The following is a 13390-nucleotide window of genomic DNA, read 5'->3' on the forward strand; positions in this document are numbered from 1 at the left end:
TCCTCCCCCACTTTAACTCTGCCGTCTCTTCTGCCTGACAACAATATTGCTCCATCCTTATTGACTCCTATGTCCTTTCCCCTTGTGAGTTGTTTCAGATATTTATCTACCTCCCCAAACTCCCTGTCCCTCCTATCTCTTGCCCCTAATGACCTGACCACATACTTTTTTGATGAAATTGAATCCATTAGGCATGATTGTCCTAAATGCTCCATTGGTCCTCTTCAGTTCCTCTTTCCTCCTGCTTGGCTTTTCTCCAATCCCTCCCTCGTTCTGCCTCTTCTTTGACTCTCCCACCTTTCCCAGCAGTGTATCAAGAGAAGACCTCTAGTCTCCTCTCAAAATCTACCCACTCCACTGGCACCTCTGAGCTCATCCCTTCACACCTTATCAAAATACTTGTCCCCTCCGTTCTTACCATCCTGACTACTATCTTCAACTGTTCACTCTTCAGTGGCTCCTTCCTCACTGCTTTCAAAACATCATCATCATCATCATCAATCATATTTATTGAGCGCTTACTATGTGCAGAGCACTGTACTAAGCGCTTGGGAAGTACAAATTGGCAACATATAGAGACAATCCCTACCCAACAGTTGGCTCACAGTCTAAAAGGGGGAGACAGAGAACAAAACCAAACATACTAACAAAATAAAATAAATAGAATAGATATGTACAAGTTAAATAAAGAAATAAATAAATAGAGTAATAAATATGTACAAACATATATGCATATATACAGGTGCTGTGGGGAAGGGAAGGAGGTAAGATGGGGGGGATGGAGAGGGGGATGAGGGGGAGGGGAAGGAAGGGGCCCAGTCTCGGAAGGCCTCCTGGAGGAGGTGAGCTCTCAGCAGGGCCTTGAAGGGAGGAAGAGAGCTAGCTTGGTAGATGGGCAGAGGGAGGGCATTCCAGGCCCGGGGGATGACGTGGGCCGGGGGTCGATGGTGGGACAGGCGAGAACGAGGTACGGTGAGGAGATTAGTGGCGGAGGAGCGGAGGGTGCGGGCTGGGCTGGAGAAGGAGAGAAGGGAGGTGAGGTAGGAGGGGGCGAGGTGATGGAGAGCCTTGAAGCCCAGGGTGAGGAGTTTCTGCCTGATGCGCAGATTGATTGGTAGCCACTGGAGATTTTTGAGGACATGCCCATGTCTCCCCTATCCTAAAAAAACCCCTCTCCCTTGATCCCATAGCTCCCTCTGGTTATCACTCCATCTCCGTGCTACCAATCCTCTTCATACTCCTTGAGTGGGGTGTCTACATCCATTACCTCAATCAACTTTCTCTCCTCCAATTCTCTCCTTGACCTCTTCCAATCTGGCTTCTGCTCTGTTCACTTCATAGAAACTGCTCTCTCAAAGGTCACCAATGATCTCCTTCTTCCCAGTGCAACAGCCTGTACTCTACTCTAATCCTTCTCAACCTCTCAGCTGCCTTTGACACTGTGGACCACCGCTGTCTCCTGGAAACATTATTTAACCTTGGCCTTCACTGACACCCTCTTCTCCTAGTTCTCTCCCTGGCTGCTCATTCTCAGTCTCTTTTATAGGCTCCTCCTCTGCCTTCCACCCCCTAACAGTGGAAATCCCTCAAAGCTCAGTTCTGAGTCCCCTTCTATTCATCTACACCCACTCCCTTGGCAAGCTCATTCTCTCCCATGACTTCGACTTCAACTACTATCTCTATGCAGATGATTCCCAAATCTATATATCCAAGCCTGATATGTCTCCTCGGCAGTCTGGTATTTCCTCCTACCTTCGGGACACCTCTTTATAGGTGTCCTGTCGACAATTCATATTTAACATGTTCAGAAGAGGACTCAACTTCCCAGCCAAGTCTTGTCCTCCCTCATCTTTCCCATCACTGTAGACAGAACAACCATTCTGCTTGTCTCACAAGCCCATTACCTTAGCTGTATCCTCTACTCATTTCTCTAATTCAACCCACATAATCCATGTCACCAATTTCTGTTGGTTCAAACTTCACATCACTAAAATCCTCCTTTCCCTCTCCATCCAAACTGCTAGTACACTGATCCAAGCACTTATTCTATACCACCTTAACTAATGCATCAGTCTCTTCACTGACCTTCCTGCCTCCTGTCTCCCCCGACAACAACCCATACTTCACTCTGCTGCCTTGTATCATTTTTCAAAAAAAAATAATTCGGTCCACGTTTTCCCACTCCTCCAGAACCTCCAGTTCTGGAGGTTCCCCATCTATCTCCACATCTAAATGAAACTCCTTCACATTGGCTTTAATTAATCAACCAAGCACTCAATAATTCAGTGGCATTCAGAAGCAGCATGGCTCAGTGGAAAGAGCCCGGGCTTGGGAGTCAGAGGTCACGGGTTCGAATCTCTGCTCTGCCACTTGTCAGCTGTGTGACTTTGGACAAGTCACTTAACTTCTCTGTGCCTCAGTTCCCTCATCTGTAAAATGGAGATTAAGACTGTGAGCCCCCTGTGGGACAACCTGATCACCTTGTATCCTCCCCAGCACTTAGAACAGTGCTTCGCATATAGTAAGCGCTTAATAAATGCCATTATTATTATTTATTGAGTGCCTACTGTGTGCTGAGTGCTGTACTAAGTGTTTGGGAGAGTACAACAGAGCTCTCAGGCACCTTTCCTGTCCATGATGAACTCTCAATAGCATTCAATCACCTTGCCCCATCCTATCTCACCCCACTGATTTCTTACTACCCCTAACATGTTCCCTTTGCTCCTCTAATTCCAATTTACTCACTCTACCTTGAGCTCATTTCTCTCAGTGCCAACCCCTCTCCCTTGTCATGCCCCTGACTGGAAAGCACTTCCTCTTAATATCCAACAGAGCATCACTATCCCCACCTTCAAAGTCTTATTAAGGTTATATCTCCTCCAAGAGGCCTTCCCTGACTAAACCCTCACCTGCCCCACTCTCTATCGCTTCTTCGCAGCCCTTGTCCTTGTCTTAGAGAAGCAGTGTGGCTCAGTGGAAAAGAGCACAGGCTTTGGAGTCAGAGGTCATGGGTTCAAATCCCGGCTCTGTCACTTGTCAGTTGTGTGACTTTGGGCCAGTCACTTCACTTCTCTATGCCTCAGTTCCCTCATCTGCAAAATGGGGATTAATAATAATAATGGCATTTGCTAAGCACTAACTATGTGCAAAGCACTGTTCTAAGTGCTGGGGAGCTTACAAGGTGTTCAGGTTGTCCCACAGGGGGCTCACAGTTTCTAATCCCCATTTTTCAGATGAGGTAACTGAGGCACAGAGAAGTTGTGACTTGCCCAAAGTCACACAGCTGACAGTTGGTGGAGTCAGAATTTGAACCCATGACCTCTGACTCCAAAGCCTGTGCTTTTTCCACTGAGCCGCCTGTGGGACAACCTGATCACCTTTTACCCTCCCCAGTGCTTAGAACAGTTCTTTGCACATAGTAAGTGTTTAATAAATGCCATTATTATTATTATTTGCACCCTCTAAGTCCTTGATAGTCACCACACTCTCGGCCTAATGGCACTTCTGTACGTATCTTTAATTTATTTTAATATCTATCTACCCCTCTAGACTGTAAGCTCCTTGTGAGCAGGGAACATGACTACCAATTCTCTTATATTGAGAATTGGTAGTCAGACGAGCACTTAGTGTGCTATGTCTATAGTAAGTGCTCAATAAATATGATTGATTGATGATGATTTCCCTTGGATTCATACTCTGCCTGTATACAAACAGCCAGTTTTTCAAATGACCTTAAACTTTGACTGGTAACTTGCAGTTCCACAGGAGAATCATCCTCTGGCAGAAGCCTGCCAGTTTTAAAGGACTGGGGGCCACTGTAAGTTCAACTAGCCAACAAAAATAGGAAGAAGACTGTCAAGGCTCACTCATAGTGCTCCACACATACCACGCCAACAGCCTGGTCCGTCACCACGATCCAGTACACGACTGCCAACAAAATCATCTCTGAAAGAACAATGAAGGGCTTGTCAAGTCTCTATCCAAAAACAATCCTAAAAGTCCTTCATCAGACAATCACATGGGAGCTTAGATCCTGAGGGCATTTAAAATGAGGCAAACAACCTTTAACTGGGTGCTGAGATGGTGCTCTTCAGAGGTCAACTGAAGGCAGCCATTTATGCTGGTGGAGAAGCAGCGTGGCTCAGTGGAAAGAGCTTTGGAGTCAGAGGTCATGGGTTCAAATTCTGACTCTGTCAATTGTCAGCTGTGTGACTTTGGGCTTTCTCTTTGCCTCAGTTACCTCTTCTGTAAAATGGGGATTAAGACTGTGAGCCCCCCTTGGGACAACCTGATCACCTTGTAACCCCCCAGTGCTTAGAACAGTGCTTTGCACATAGTAAGTGCTTAATAAATGTCATTATTATTATTATTGTTATTATCATAAAGACGTTGGGGTGAGGAGGCTTCTCTGAAGGATCCAATATATTCCCTTTTTCCAACTCGTTCTTAGAATTGTAGGGCAGAAAGAGACCCCCAAAGTCATCTGATTCATCCCCCACCTCTAGAGTGGCTTGGAAGCGAATCATGTCGGGAAAATGAGTTAGTATGCCTAGTGGGAAGAGCATGGGACTGGGAATCTGGAGGACCAATCCAACTCTGCCACTGGCTGCTGGGAAAGTTACTAAACCTCTTTGGGTCTCAGTTTCCACAACTGTAAAATGGGGACAAGATAGAATGGGGAGCCCTGTGTGGTAAAGGACTGTGTCTGATCTTGTAACCTCACCGCTTAGCACCTAACAACTGCTTAATAAATGCCATAATTATTAAAAGGATGAAAATCATCCCTGGGGAAAGTTTTTAAACCACCTGTGCTAATCCATTTCAGTGCCTAACCACTATTATAGCAGAAAGTTGTAGAAATGTGTTTTCTAATGCTTTTATTACCAGGTACCTTTCTACATCGATCCTGTGTCGTCCCTCCAGTGGCCTCACTTGATTATAAAGTTTTTAAAAGCAACTTCTACTTCCTTTGTTACCCCTTCAGTGCCTGACCAGTACTCTACCCACAAGAGGCAGTCAATAAATGTTGCCAACTGATTTAGATCTAGTCTAGATTTCCTCTTGCTCTGTACTCAGTGGAGAAGAGAACAGCTGAAAATTACCTCTTCCTTAACTATATATATGAAAACTATTTCTTCATGTTCATATTCATAGAGAAGCAGCGTTGCTCAGTGGAAAAGAGCACGGGCTTGGGAGTCAGAGGTCATGGGTTCAAATCCCAGCTCCGCCAATTGTCAGCTGTGTGACTATGGGCATGTCACTTTGCTTCTCTGGGCCTCAGTTCCCTCATCTGTAAAATGGGAATTAAATGGTGAGCCCCACGTGGAACAACCTGATCACCTTGTATCTCCCCAGTGCTTAGAACAGTGCTTTGCACATAGTAAGTGCTTAACAAATACCATCCTTATTATTAATTATTTATATTAACCTGGATTTGCCTTCAGCCTTCTCTTCTTTAGACTAAGCAGTTCCATTTACTTTCATCTCTCTCCCTAGGTCCCTTCTAAAATAAACCTAAAGTCCTAAGCTTGTTTTTTATAGCATGAGACATTTGACAAGAACAAAACACTTTGCATGCATCTTCATTAGTAGTAGCAGTGGTAGTAACAGCAGTAGTAATAATAATAATAATAATGATGGCATTTGTTAAGTGCTTACTATGTGCAAAGCACTGTTCTAAGTGCTGAGGAGGATGGATACAAGGTTATCAGATTGTCCCTCGTGGGGCTCACAGTCTTAATCCCCATTTTACAGATGAGGGAATTGAGGCCCAGAGAAGTTAAGTGACTTTCCCAAAGTCACACAGTTGACAATTGGTGGAGCTGGGATTTGAACCCATGACCTCTGTCTCCCAAGCCTGGGCTCTTTCCACTGAGCCACGCTGCTTCTTAGTAATAGCAGCAGCATTTATTGCATGCCCACTGGGTATGTAGCACTGTTCTAGGCACTTGGGAAGTACAGAATCAAGAAGTGACCCATTCCCTTCCCATAAAAGGCTTACCCTCCAATGGGGGAGACAGAAGGAGAGTGGTCTAGTAGATAGAGCATGGGCCTGGGAAGTCAGAAGACCTGGGTTCTAATCCTGACTCTGCCACTTGTCTGTTGTGTGACCTTGGAAAAATCACTTAAACTTTGATGAGCCTCAGTTACCTCATCTGTAAAATGGGAATTAAGACTGTAAACCCTATAAGGGACAGGGGCTTTGTCGAACCTGATATTTTTATATCTACCCCAGTGCTTAGTATAGTTCCTGGTGCATAGGAAGTGCTTAGTAAATACCATTAAAAATAATAAAAGCATTTACATCTTCACACTATTCCCATGAAGTAGCTGGGTGGGAAATGGTACCAACCCCATTCAGAGATGGAGAAGTGAGATCTGGAAAAATCAAGAAGTTGGTTTCCTCAAGATTCCTGGGCAGATTAGAAGCACATCCCACAATGAAATTCAGGTCTCCTGACTCATACACCATGCTCCCTCTCTGCTACCCTAATCAAATATCTTGTTTTCATCAGACTGTCCCTTTGATAACCTCCCCGATGCAGATACAGTTTGATTCCAGAGCTCTGATGGAATCAGAGTAGTTGGCACTTCTGTTATCTTGAAAATGTGACTCCTCTTCTCTCCATCTCCCCATATCAAACATGTTGTCTCAAACTCAAGTCCTGTAAGGTTGAGGGTGGGAGGAAACGATCTAAGTCTCCATTAATTGCTTTTTCTTCTCCCATCCCCGATGAAGTACAGGGCTGGGAAAACATCTAATTGGTGACCATACCTAATTTCCACTGCCCCCCTTTGAACCCCCCCTGTGCTCCCTCCTCTAATGGTGGGCCAGGGTGCTAGCGTACTCCTGGATATTCCTCCCCAATATAGTCTGTTTGTCACCAAACCATTATTTGCCATATGCTGGGGATGCCTGCCAGTCCTGGGCTTTAGAGGACAACATCTGATAATCAATCAATCAATCAATCAATCAATGACCTGATAATCAATATCCCATCAATAAAAACATAATAGCGGTTGAAGACTTGAAAATTTTCTACCCAAGAACCCTCTTATCATTAAATTATTTCTTACCTTTGATAGGCATATCTGAAAAGTAGACGGTCTTCTGTCTATAGAAAGAGCTAGTTGTTTTGGACCGGTCTTCAGTATATACGTAGGAGATAACCACTCCCACGTCCTATTGAGTCATTTTGTGTTTTGCAAGGTAGTAATAATGTGCTAAAGAGAACATAAAAAATCTGAACAATTGTTTCCCCACCTTCATCAGTGAGCAAGCCTACTATTCACTATGATGCAGGGCTCAATTAAAATGGGTGAGACTTCTGGTAATTAGACTTTAACAACCGTAGTAATTTCAAAGAAGATAAGGATTCACCTTTAACCTCTATAGGTCACTGAACTATATCCTAGAGAGAGACGTTTTCTTTTTATAAGGAATTCCTTGGTCTGGAAATGATAAAGAAAAATTTCCATATTTGGATTCCGCATATCTGGGTTGTTTTAGGACTCAGGCGTGGAAAGCTGGTTCTCTAAATTAGCACAACTGAAATTCTTGGGTTCTAATACCGGCTCTGCCATTTGTTTGCTGTGTGAACTTGGACAAGCCACTTCACTGGGTCTCAGTTACCTCATTTGCAAAATGGCAATTGAGACTGGGAGCCCATGTGGGACAGGGCCTATGTGCAACCTGATTATCTCATATCTTCCCCAGCACTTAGAACAGTGCCAGGCACATAGTAAGCACTTAACAAATACCATTATAATTATTATTATGTTCTGATAACGCCTTATCAGGAACATTGACCTCACTCCTGGTCAGCTCCCTACCCCTTGGGGAGGCTCCCTAAATAGAAGCCCTGAAGCTCTGATATTTGAATATATAGAGAAAGATACATAGATAGATTATAGTAAGGCCTTTGACTGCATGGATCACGAGAAGCCCTGGAGCATATTAAGGAAACCAGGCATGCTGGACCATTTAATTGCTTTAATATGGTACCTGTATGCCAAACAGGAGGCTACAATGAAGAACAGAATATGGAGAAACAGATTGGTTTCCCATTAGTAAGGATATAGGACAAGATGTATCATCACCTTATCTGTTCACCCTTTATACTGAATACATAATGAGAAAAACCAGATTGGATAAAGATAAACAGGGAGTAAAGATTGGAGGAAGGAATATAAACAACCTTCATTATGCTGATGATACTACCCTACTAGCAGAAAGTGAAGATTTGAAGGATTTATTATTAAAAGTTAAGAAACAGAGCAAAAAGAAAACAAATATCATGACAACTGGAAGTTTTCACACATTTGTGGTGGATGGAGAGAAGATTGAAATAGTTGACAATTTTTCTCTCCTGGGATCCATAATCAATCATAAAGGAACTAATAGTCAAGAATTTGCTGAAGATTAATGTTAGGAAGACTTGCTTTGAAGAGCCTGGAAAAAGTCATGAAATGTGTTGATGTAACAATTGCCACAAAAATACAAATTGTCAATTCGATGGTGTTTCCGGTGACATTGTATGGATCTGAAAGCTGGCAGTGAAAAAACAGGTTAGAAAGAGCATCGATTCTTTTGAAATGTGGTGTTGGACAAGGCTTTTGCAAATACCATGGACTGCCCAAAAAACAAACAAGTGGATTTTGTAGAAAATTAAGCCAAAGTAGTCTTCAGAAGGCCAAATGACTCGACTTAGATTAGCACATTTTGGGCATATAATCAAATGGACTAATTCTCTGGAGAAGACCCTAATGCCAGGAAAAATCCAGGGAAAATGTGGAAGAAGCAGACAAGCAGTTAGCTGGATAGAAACCATCACAGCGGGGCTCAGTGGAAAGAGCCTGGGCTTTGGAGTCAGAGGTCATGGGTTCGAATCCCAGCTCTGCCACATGTCTGCTGTGTGACCTTGGGCAAGTCACTTAACTTCTCTGAGCCCCAGTGACTTCATCTGTAAAATGGGGATTAAGATTATGAGCCCCATGTGGGACAACCTGATCACCTTGTATCCCCCTAGCACTTAGAACAGTGCTTTGCATATAGTAAGTGCTTAACAAATGTCACTATTATTATTATTATAACAATGCTAATGGAAGAACCGTTAACAAGGTTACAGATTACGACGGAAGACAGGACATTCTGGAAGAAATATATCCATAGAGTCCCTATGAATTGGAGACGACACAATGACACTTCATAATAATAATAAATATAGATATGAAATATTTGAAAATAAATGAAAATATTTTATTTTATCAATTTTCCTTGGTCTTGTGGATTCCTGCAGATGAAGTTTTTATTATTCTCTTAAGGAATGCAGTTGTGATTAATATACATTCACACTCCCACATTTGTCTGGACCATTTATTCTCTGCTTGCAGGGATAGTGCTTGTGTTGGACTCTTGTCTTGGAGTCCCAGAGATAGGGCAAGAGGAGCAGGATTGAATGAAAATGCTCTTGGACCCACTCCTTGGGGCAGGTCTTGGGTTGTAGCATACTGAATTTTGACCTCTACAATCTGTGCCCTAAATACTATCAAACTATCAATTACTCAGCAGCACTGTAGAAAGCACTTGGGAATTTACAATGCGATAGAGTTAGTAGACATGCTCCCTGCCCACATGGAGTTTACAGTCTCCTATAAAGATGGCTCTGCATGCTTTCTTAATGGTGTATTTTATGTTTAGTTACTGAACTAATGAGAGGCCACAGTACATTTTGTCATGAGACCATAAGGTATCTTTCATACCAAACTCTGGGTTCGGTGGAATGAAGAAGTTTTTGAAGTCAATTTAGAAGGTGTTAATTACACAAAGGGCGAGGTTCTCGATAGTAACCCACAGTTAGTGAATTCCTTCCATGAGGAGTCAATCCATTCATTCATTCATTCAATCAATTTATTGAGCATTTACTGTGTGCAGAGCACTGTACTAAGCACTTGGGAAGTACGAGTTGGCAACATATAGAGATGGTCCCTACCCAATAGTGGGCTCACAGTCTAGAAGGGGGAGACAGAGAACAAAACAAAACATATTAACAAAATAAAATAAATAGAATAAATATGTACAAATAAAATAGAGTAATAAATACATACAAACATATATACATATATTCAGGTGCTGTGGGGAGGGGAAGGAGGTAAGGCGGGGGGATGGAGAGGGGAGGAAGGGGAGAGGAAGGAGGGGGCTCAGTCTGGGAAGTCCTCCTGGAGGAGGGGAGCTCAAGAGCTAGCTTGGCCGATGTGCGGAGGGAGAGCATTCCAGACCAGGGGGGATGACGTGGGCTGGGGGTCGATGGCGGGACAGGTGAGAACGAGGCATGGTGAGGAGATTAGTGGCAGAGGAGCGGAGGGTGCAGGCTAGGCTGGAGAAGGAGAGAAGAGATGTGAGGTAGGAGGGGGCGAGGTGATGGAGAGCCTTGAAGCCCAGGGTGAGGAGTTTCTGCCTGATGTGCAGATTGACTGGTAGCCACTGGAGATTTTTGAGGAGGGGAGTAACATGCCCAGTGTGTTTCTGTGTGCAGAGCACTGTACTAAGTGCTTGGGAAGTACAAGTTGGCAACATATAGAGATAGTCCCTACCCAACAGTGGGCTCGCAGTCTAGAAGGGGGAGACAGACAACACACCAAAACATATTAACAAAATAAAATAAATAGAATAAATATGTACAAATAAAATAGAGTAATAAATATGTACAAACATATATACATATATACAGGTGTTGTGGAGAGGGGAAGAAGGTAAGGCGGGGGGGGTGGGGGAGAGGAAGGAGGGGGCTCAGTCTGGGAAGGCCTCCTGGAGGAGCTGAACTCTCAGTAGGGCTTTGAAGGGCTTAAGACTGTGGAACATGGGCTGTGTCAAACCTGATTATCTTATATCTACCTCAGTACTTAGAACAGTGCCTGGCACACAGTAAGTGCTTAACAAGTACCACAATTATTATTATTATGATCAACTCCCCAAATTCCTCTTCTGAGTAGCTCCCAATGTGGTGCATGGATCCACCCTGCTTTCAGGGTTCAGTTTTGACTCAGCAGAGTGACCTTGCTGGCCAGTTCTCCCAGTAGGTTGAAGTTGATTGGCTCCACCTGAATTCTTTTCCCTGCACTGGTTAAGTCCTGATTAAGGCAGCATGGATGGAAGGCCTCTCACAGGACGAGCTGCTCGGCTCTCAGGTGAAACTGGTTTGGGAGCGCCGATGCCCCTATAAAACCAGGCTCTCCAAGGGGGCAAGGCTTTTATTTTTGGTGTTTAGGAGGGCTGGCAAGGGAGGGGGAGGCAAAAAAGGAAAGAGTGCTGGGCCTGTTTCCTGTGCTTCTTTGGAAGAGGAAGAATTCTAAGTGATGATGAGGGAGTAGCTGTGTGAGTGACAATGAGATCTGTGCATCTTCAGTTCTTTTGTGGTGGTAAGCACCCTTAAACTTTATTTGTTCTAAGACGGAGGTGGCAAAGGAGTTTCCCAATGATGATGCACAATCACTGAGCCAGTGTTGACCTTTTCTCATTCTCCAAACGTTCTCCTCTTTTTACCTTGTTCTCTGGCTTGGAGTGTGAATCTCTTAGTGGCTGAAGATAAAGGTCCCCTAGTTAACATTCTGAAAGTCCTCCATGTCCCATTAATGTTATGCCTAGCCTCTTTCATAATAATAATGGTATTTGTTAAGCACTTACTATTCTAGACTGTAAGCCCGCTATTGGGTAGGGACCGTCTCTATATGTTACCAACTTGTACTTCCCAAGTGCTTAGTACAGTGCCTACACACAGTAAGCGCTTAATAAATATGATTGAATGAATGAATATGCCGAGCACAGTTCTAAGCTCTGGGATAGATGCAAGGTTATCAGCTTGTCCCAAGTAGGACTCAAAGTCTTCATCCCCATTTTTCAGATGAAGTAACTGAGGCCCAGAGAAGTTAAGTGACTTGCCCGAAGTCACACAGCTGACAAATGGCAGAGCTGGGATTAGAACCCATGACCTCTGACTCTCAAGCCTGGGCTCTTTCCATTAAGCCATGCCTCCACTTCAAATAGAAATTCCTTTCCATTGGTTTTAAAGCACTCAATCACCTTGCCCCCTTCTCTTTTACCTTACTGATCTCCTGCTACAACCCAGCCTGCACACTTTGCTCTTCTAATGCTATCCTGTTCACTGTACCTTGATCTTGTGCTTAGTACAGTGCTCTGCACACAGTAAGTGCTCAATAAATACAATTGACTGAATGAATCTCATCTATTTCACCCCTGACCTCTCACCCAAATCCCGTCTCAGACCTGGAATCCCCTCTCTCTTCATATTGAACAGATTATCACTCTCTCCACCTTCAAAGTCTTATTGAGAAGCAGCGTGGCTCAGTGGAAAGAGCCTGGGCTTTGGAGTCAGAGGTCATGGGTTCAAATCCCAGCTCCACCAACTGTCAGCTGTGTGACTTTGGGCAAGTCACTTGACTTCTCTGGGCCTCAGTTCCCTCATCTGTAAAATGGGGGTGAAGACTGTGAGCCCGCCACCCCCCCCCCCCGCCCTTGGGACAACCTGATCACCTTGTAACCTCCCCAGCACTTAGAACAGTGCTTTATACATAGTAAGCGCTTAATAAATGCCATAATCATCATTATTATTATTATTGAGGACACATCTCCAAGAAGCTTTCCCTCCCTAGGCCCTCATTTCCTCTTCTTCCACTCCCTTCTTTGTTGCACTTGGATTTGTACCCTCTCTCAGCCCCACAGTCCTCATGTACATATCCATAATTCATTTATTCATATTATTATCTCTCTATCCCTCTAGTCTGTAAGCTTGCTGTGGGCAGGGAATGTATCTACCAACTGTTATACTGTACTCTCCTAAGTGCTTAGTACAGTGCTCTGCACAGAGTAAATGTTCAACAAATACAATTGACTTACTGATTATGCATTTAATTTGTCTGAATGCAAGATATACAACAGTGTATTCAACTTCCCCCCGGAAGAAACAACCAAAAAAAAACCACCAACACTTACAGAAGTTATATTCATTAGCCTTTTTGAATTGGTTCTATGATATTTGGATCTCTTTAGCCCCTGGGAATTGGGAGTGATTTTTGTCATTGTTATGAAGTTTTGAGGGTCCAGCTCATTGGACAACTACAAACTAACTTCCTATGAGGCTAACAACCTCAGAACAACAACTATGTGACCCCTGAACCATTCTTCCAGATGAAGAAATCCGTGGAAGAAGAGATCGCCTCAACAGAAGCAGAATTCAAGGATGCTGTATCAAAACTCAAAAACATTCTTGCAGCATCAGTGGAGTTACCAGCGGCAGAAGCCTTCTTGAGGAAGATTATGGAGATCAGTGAGAAGCTTTTGGCAGTGGCACAGGGGTTAATGCACTTGTCCAAG

General features: G+C 43.8%; 1 protein-coding gene across 1 annotated transcript in view; it reads right to left on the reverse strand.

The window, feature by feature from the left end:
* Nucleotides 1-13096, reverse strand: part of LOC119949827 (ancylostoma secreted protein-like) — a 42234-nt gene extending 29138 nt beyond the window's left edge. The window contains 7 exon segments of the mRNA XM_038771666.1: nucleotides 3887-3976; nucleotides 4389-4433; nucleotides 4436-4497; nucleotides 4500-4609; nucleotides 7940-8024; nucleotides 8502-8550; nucleotides 13010-13096. Coding sequence (XP_038627594.1) covers nucleotides 3887-3976; nucleotides 4389-4433; nucleotides 4436-4497; nucleotides 4500-4609; nucleotides 7940-8024; nucleotides 8502-8550; nucleotides 13010-13096 — 528 coding nt within the window.
* Between the last annotated feature and the right edge of the window lie 294 nt (nucleotides 13097-13390).

This window comes from Tachyglossus aculeatus, chromosome X1, assembly GCF_015852505.1.
Source record: "Tachyglossus aculeatus isolate mTacAcu1 chromosome X1, mTacAcu1.pri, whole genome shotgun sequence".
In the NCBI taxonomy this organism is placed as follows: domain Eukaryota; kingdom Metazoa; phylum Chordata; class Mammalia; order Monotremata; family Tachyglossidae; genus Tachyglossus; species Tachyglossus aculeatus.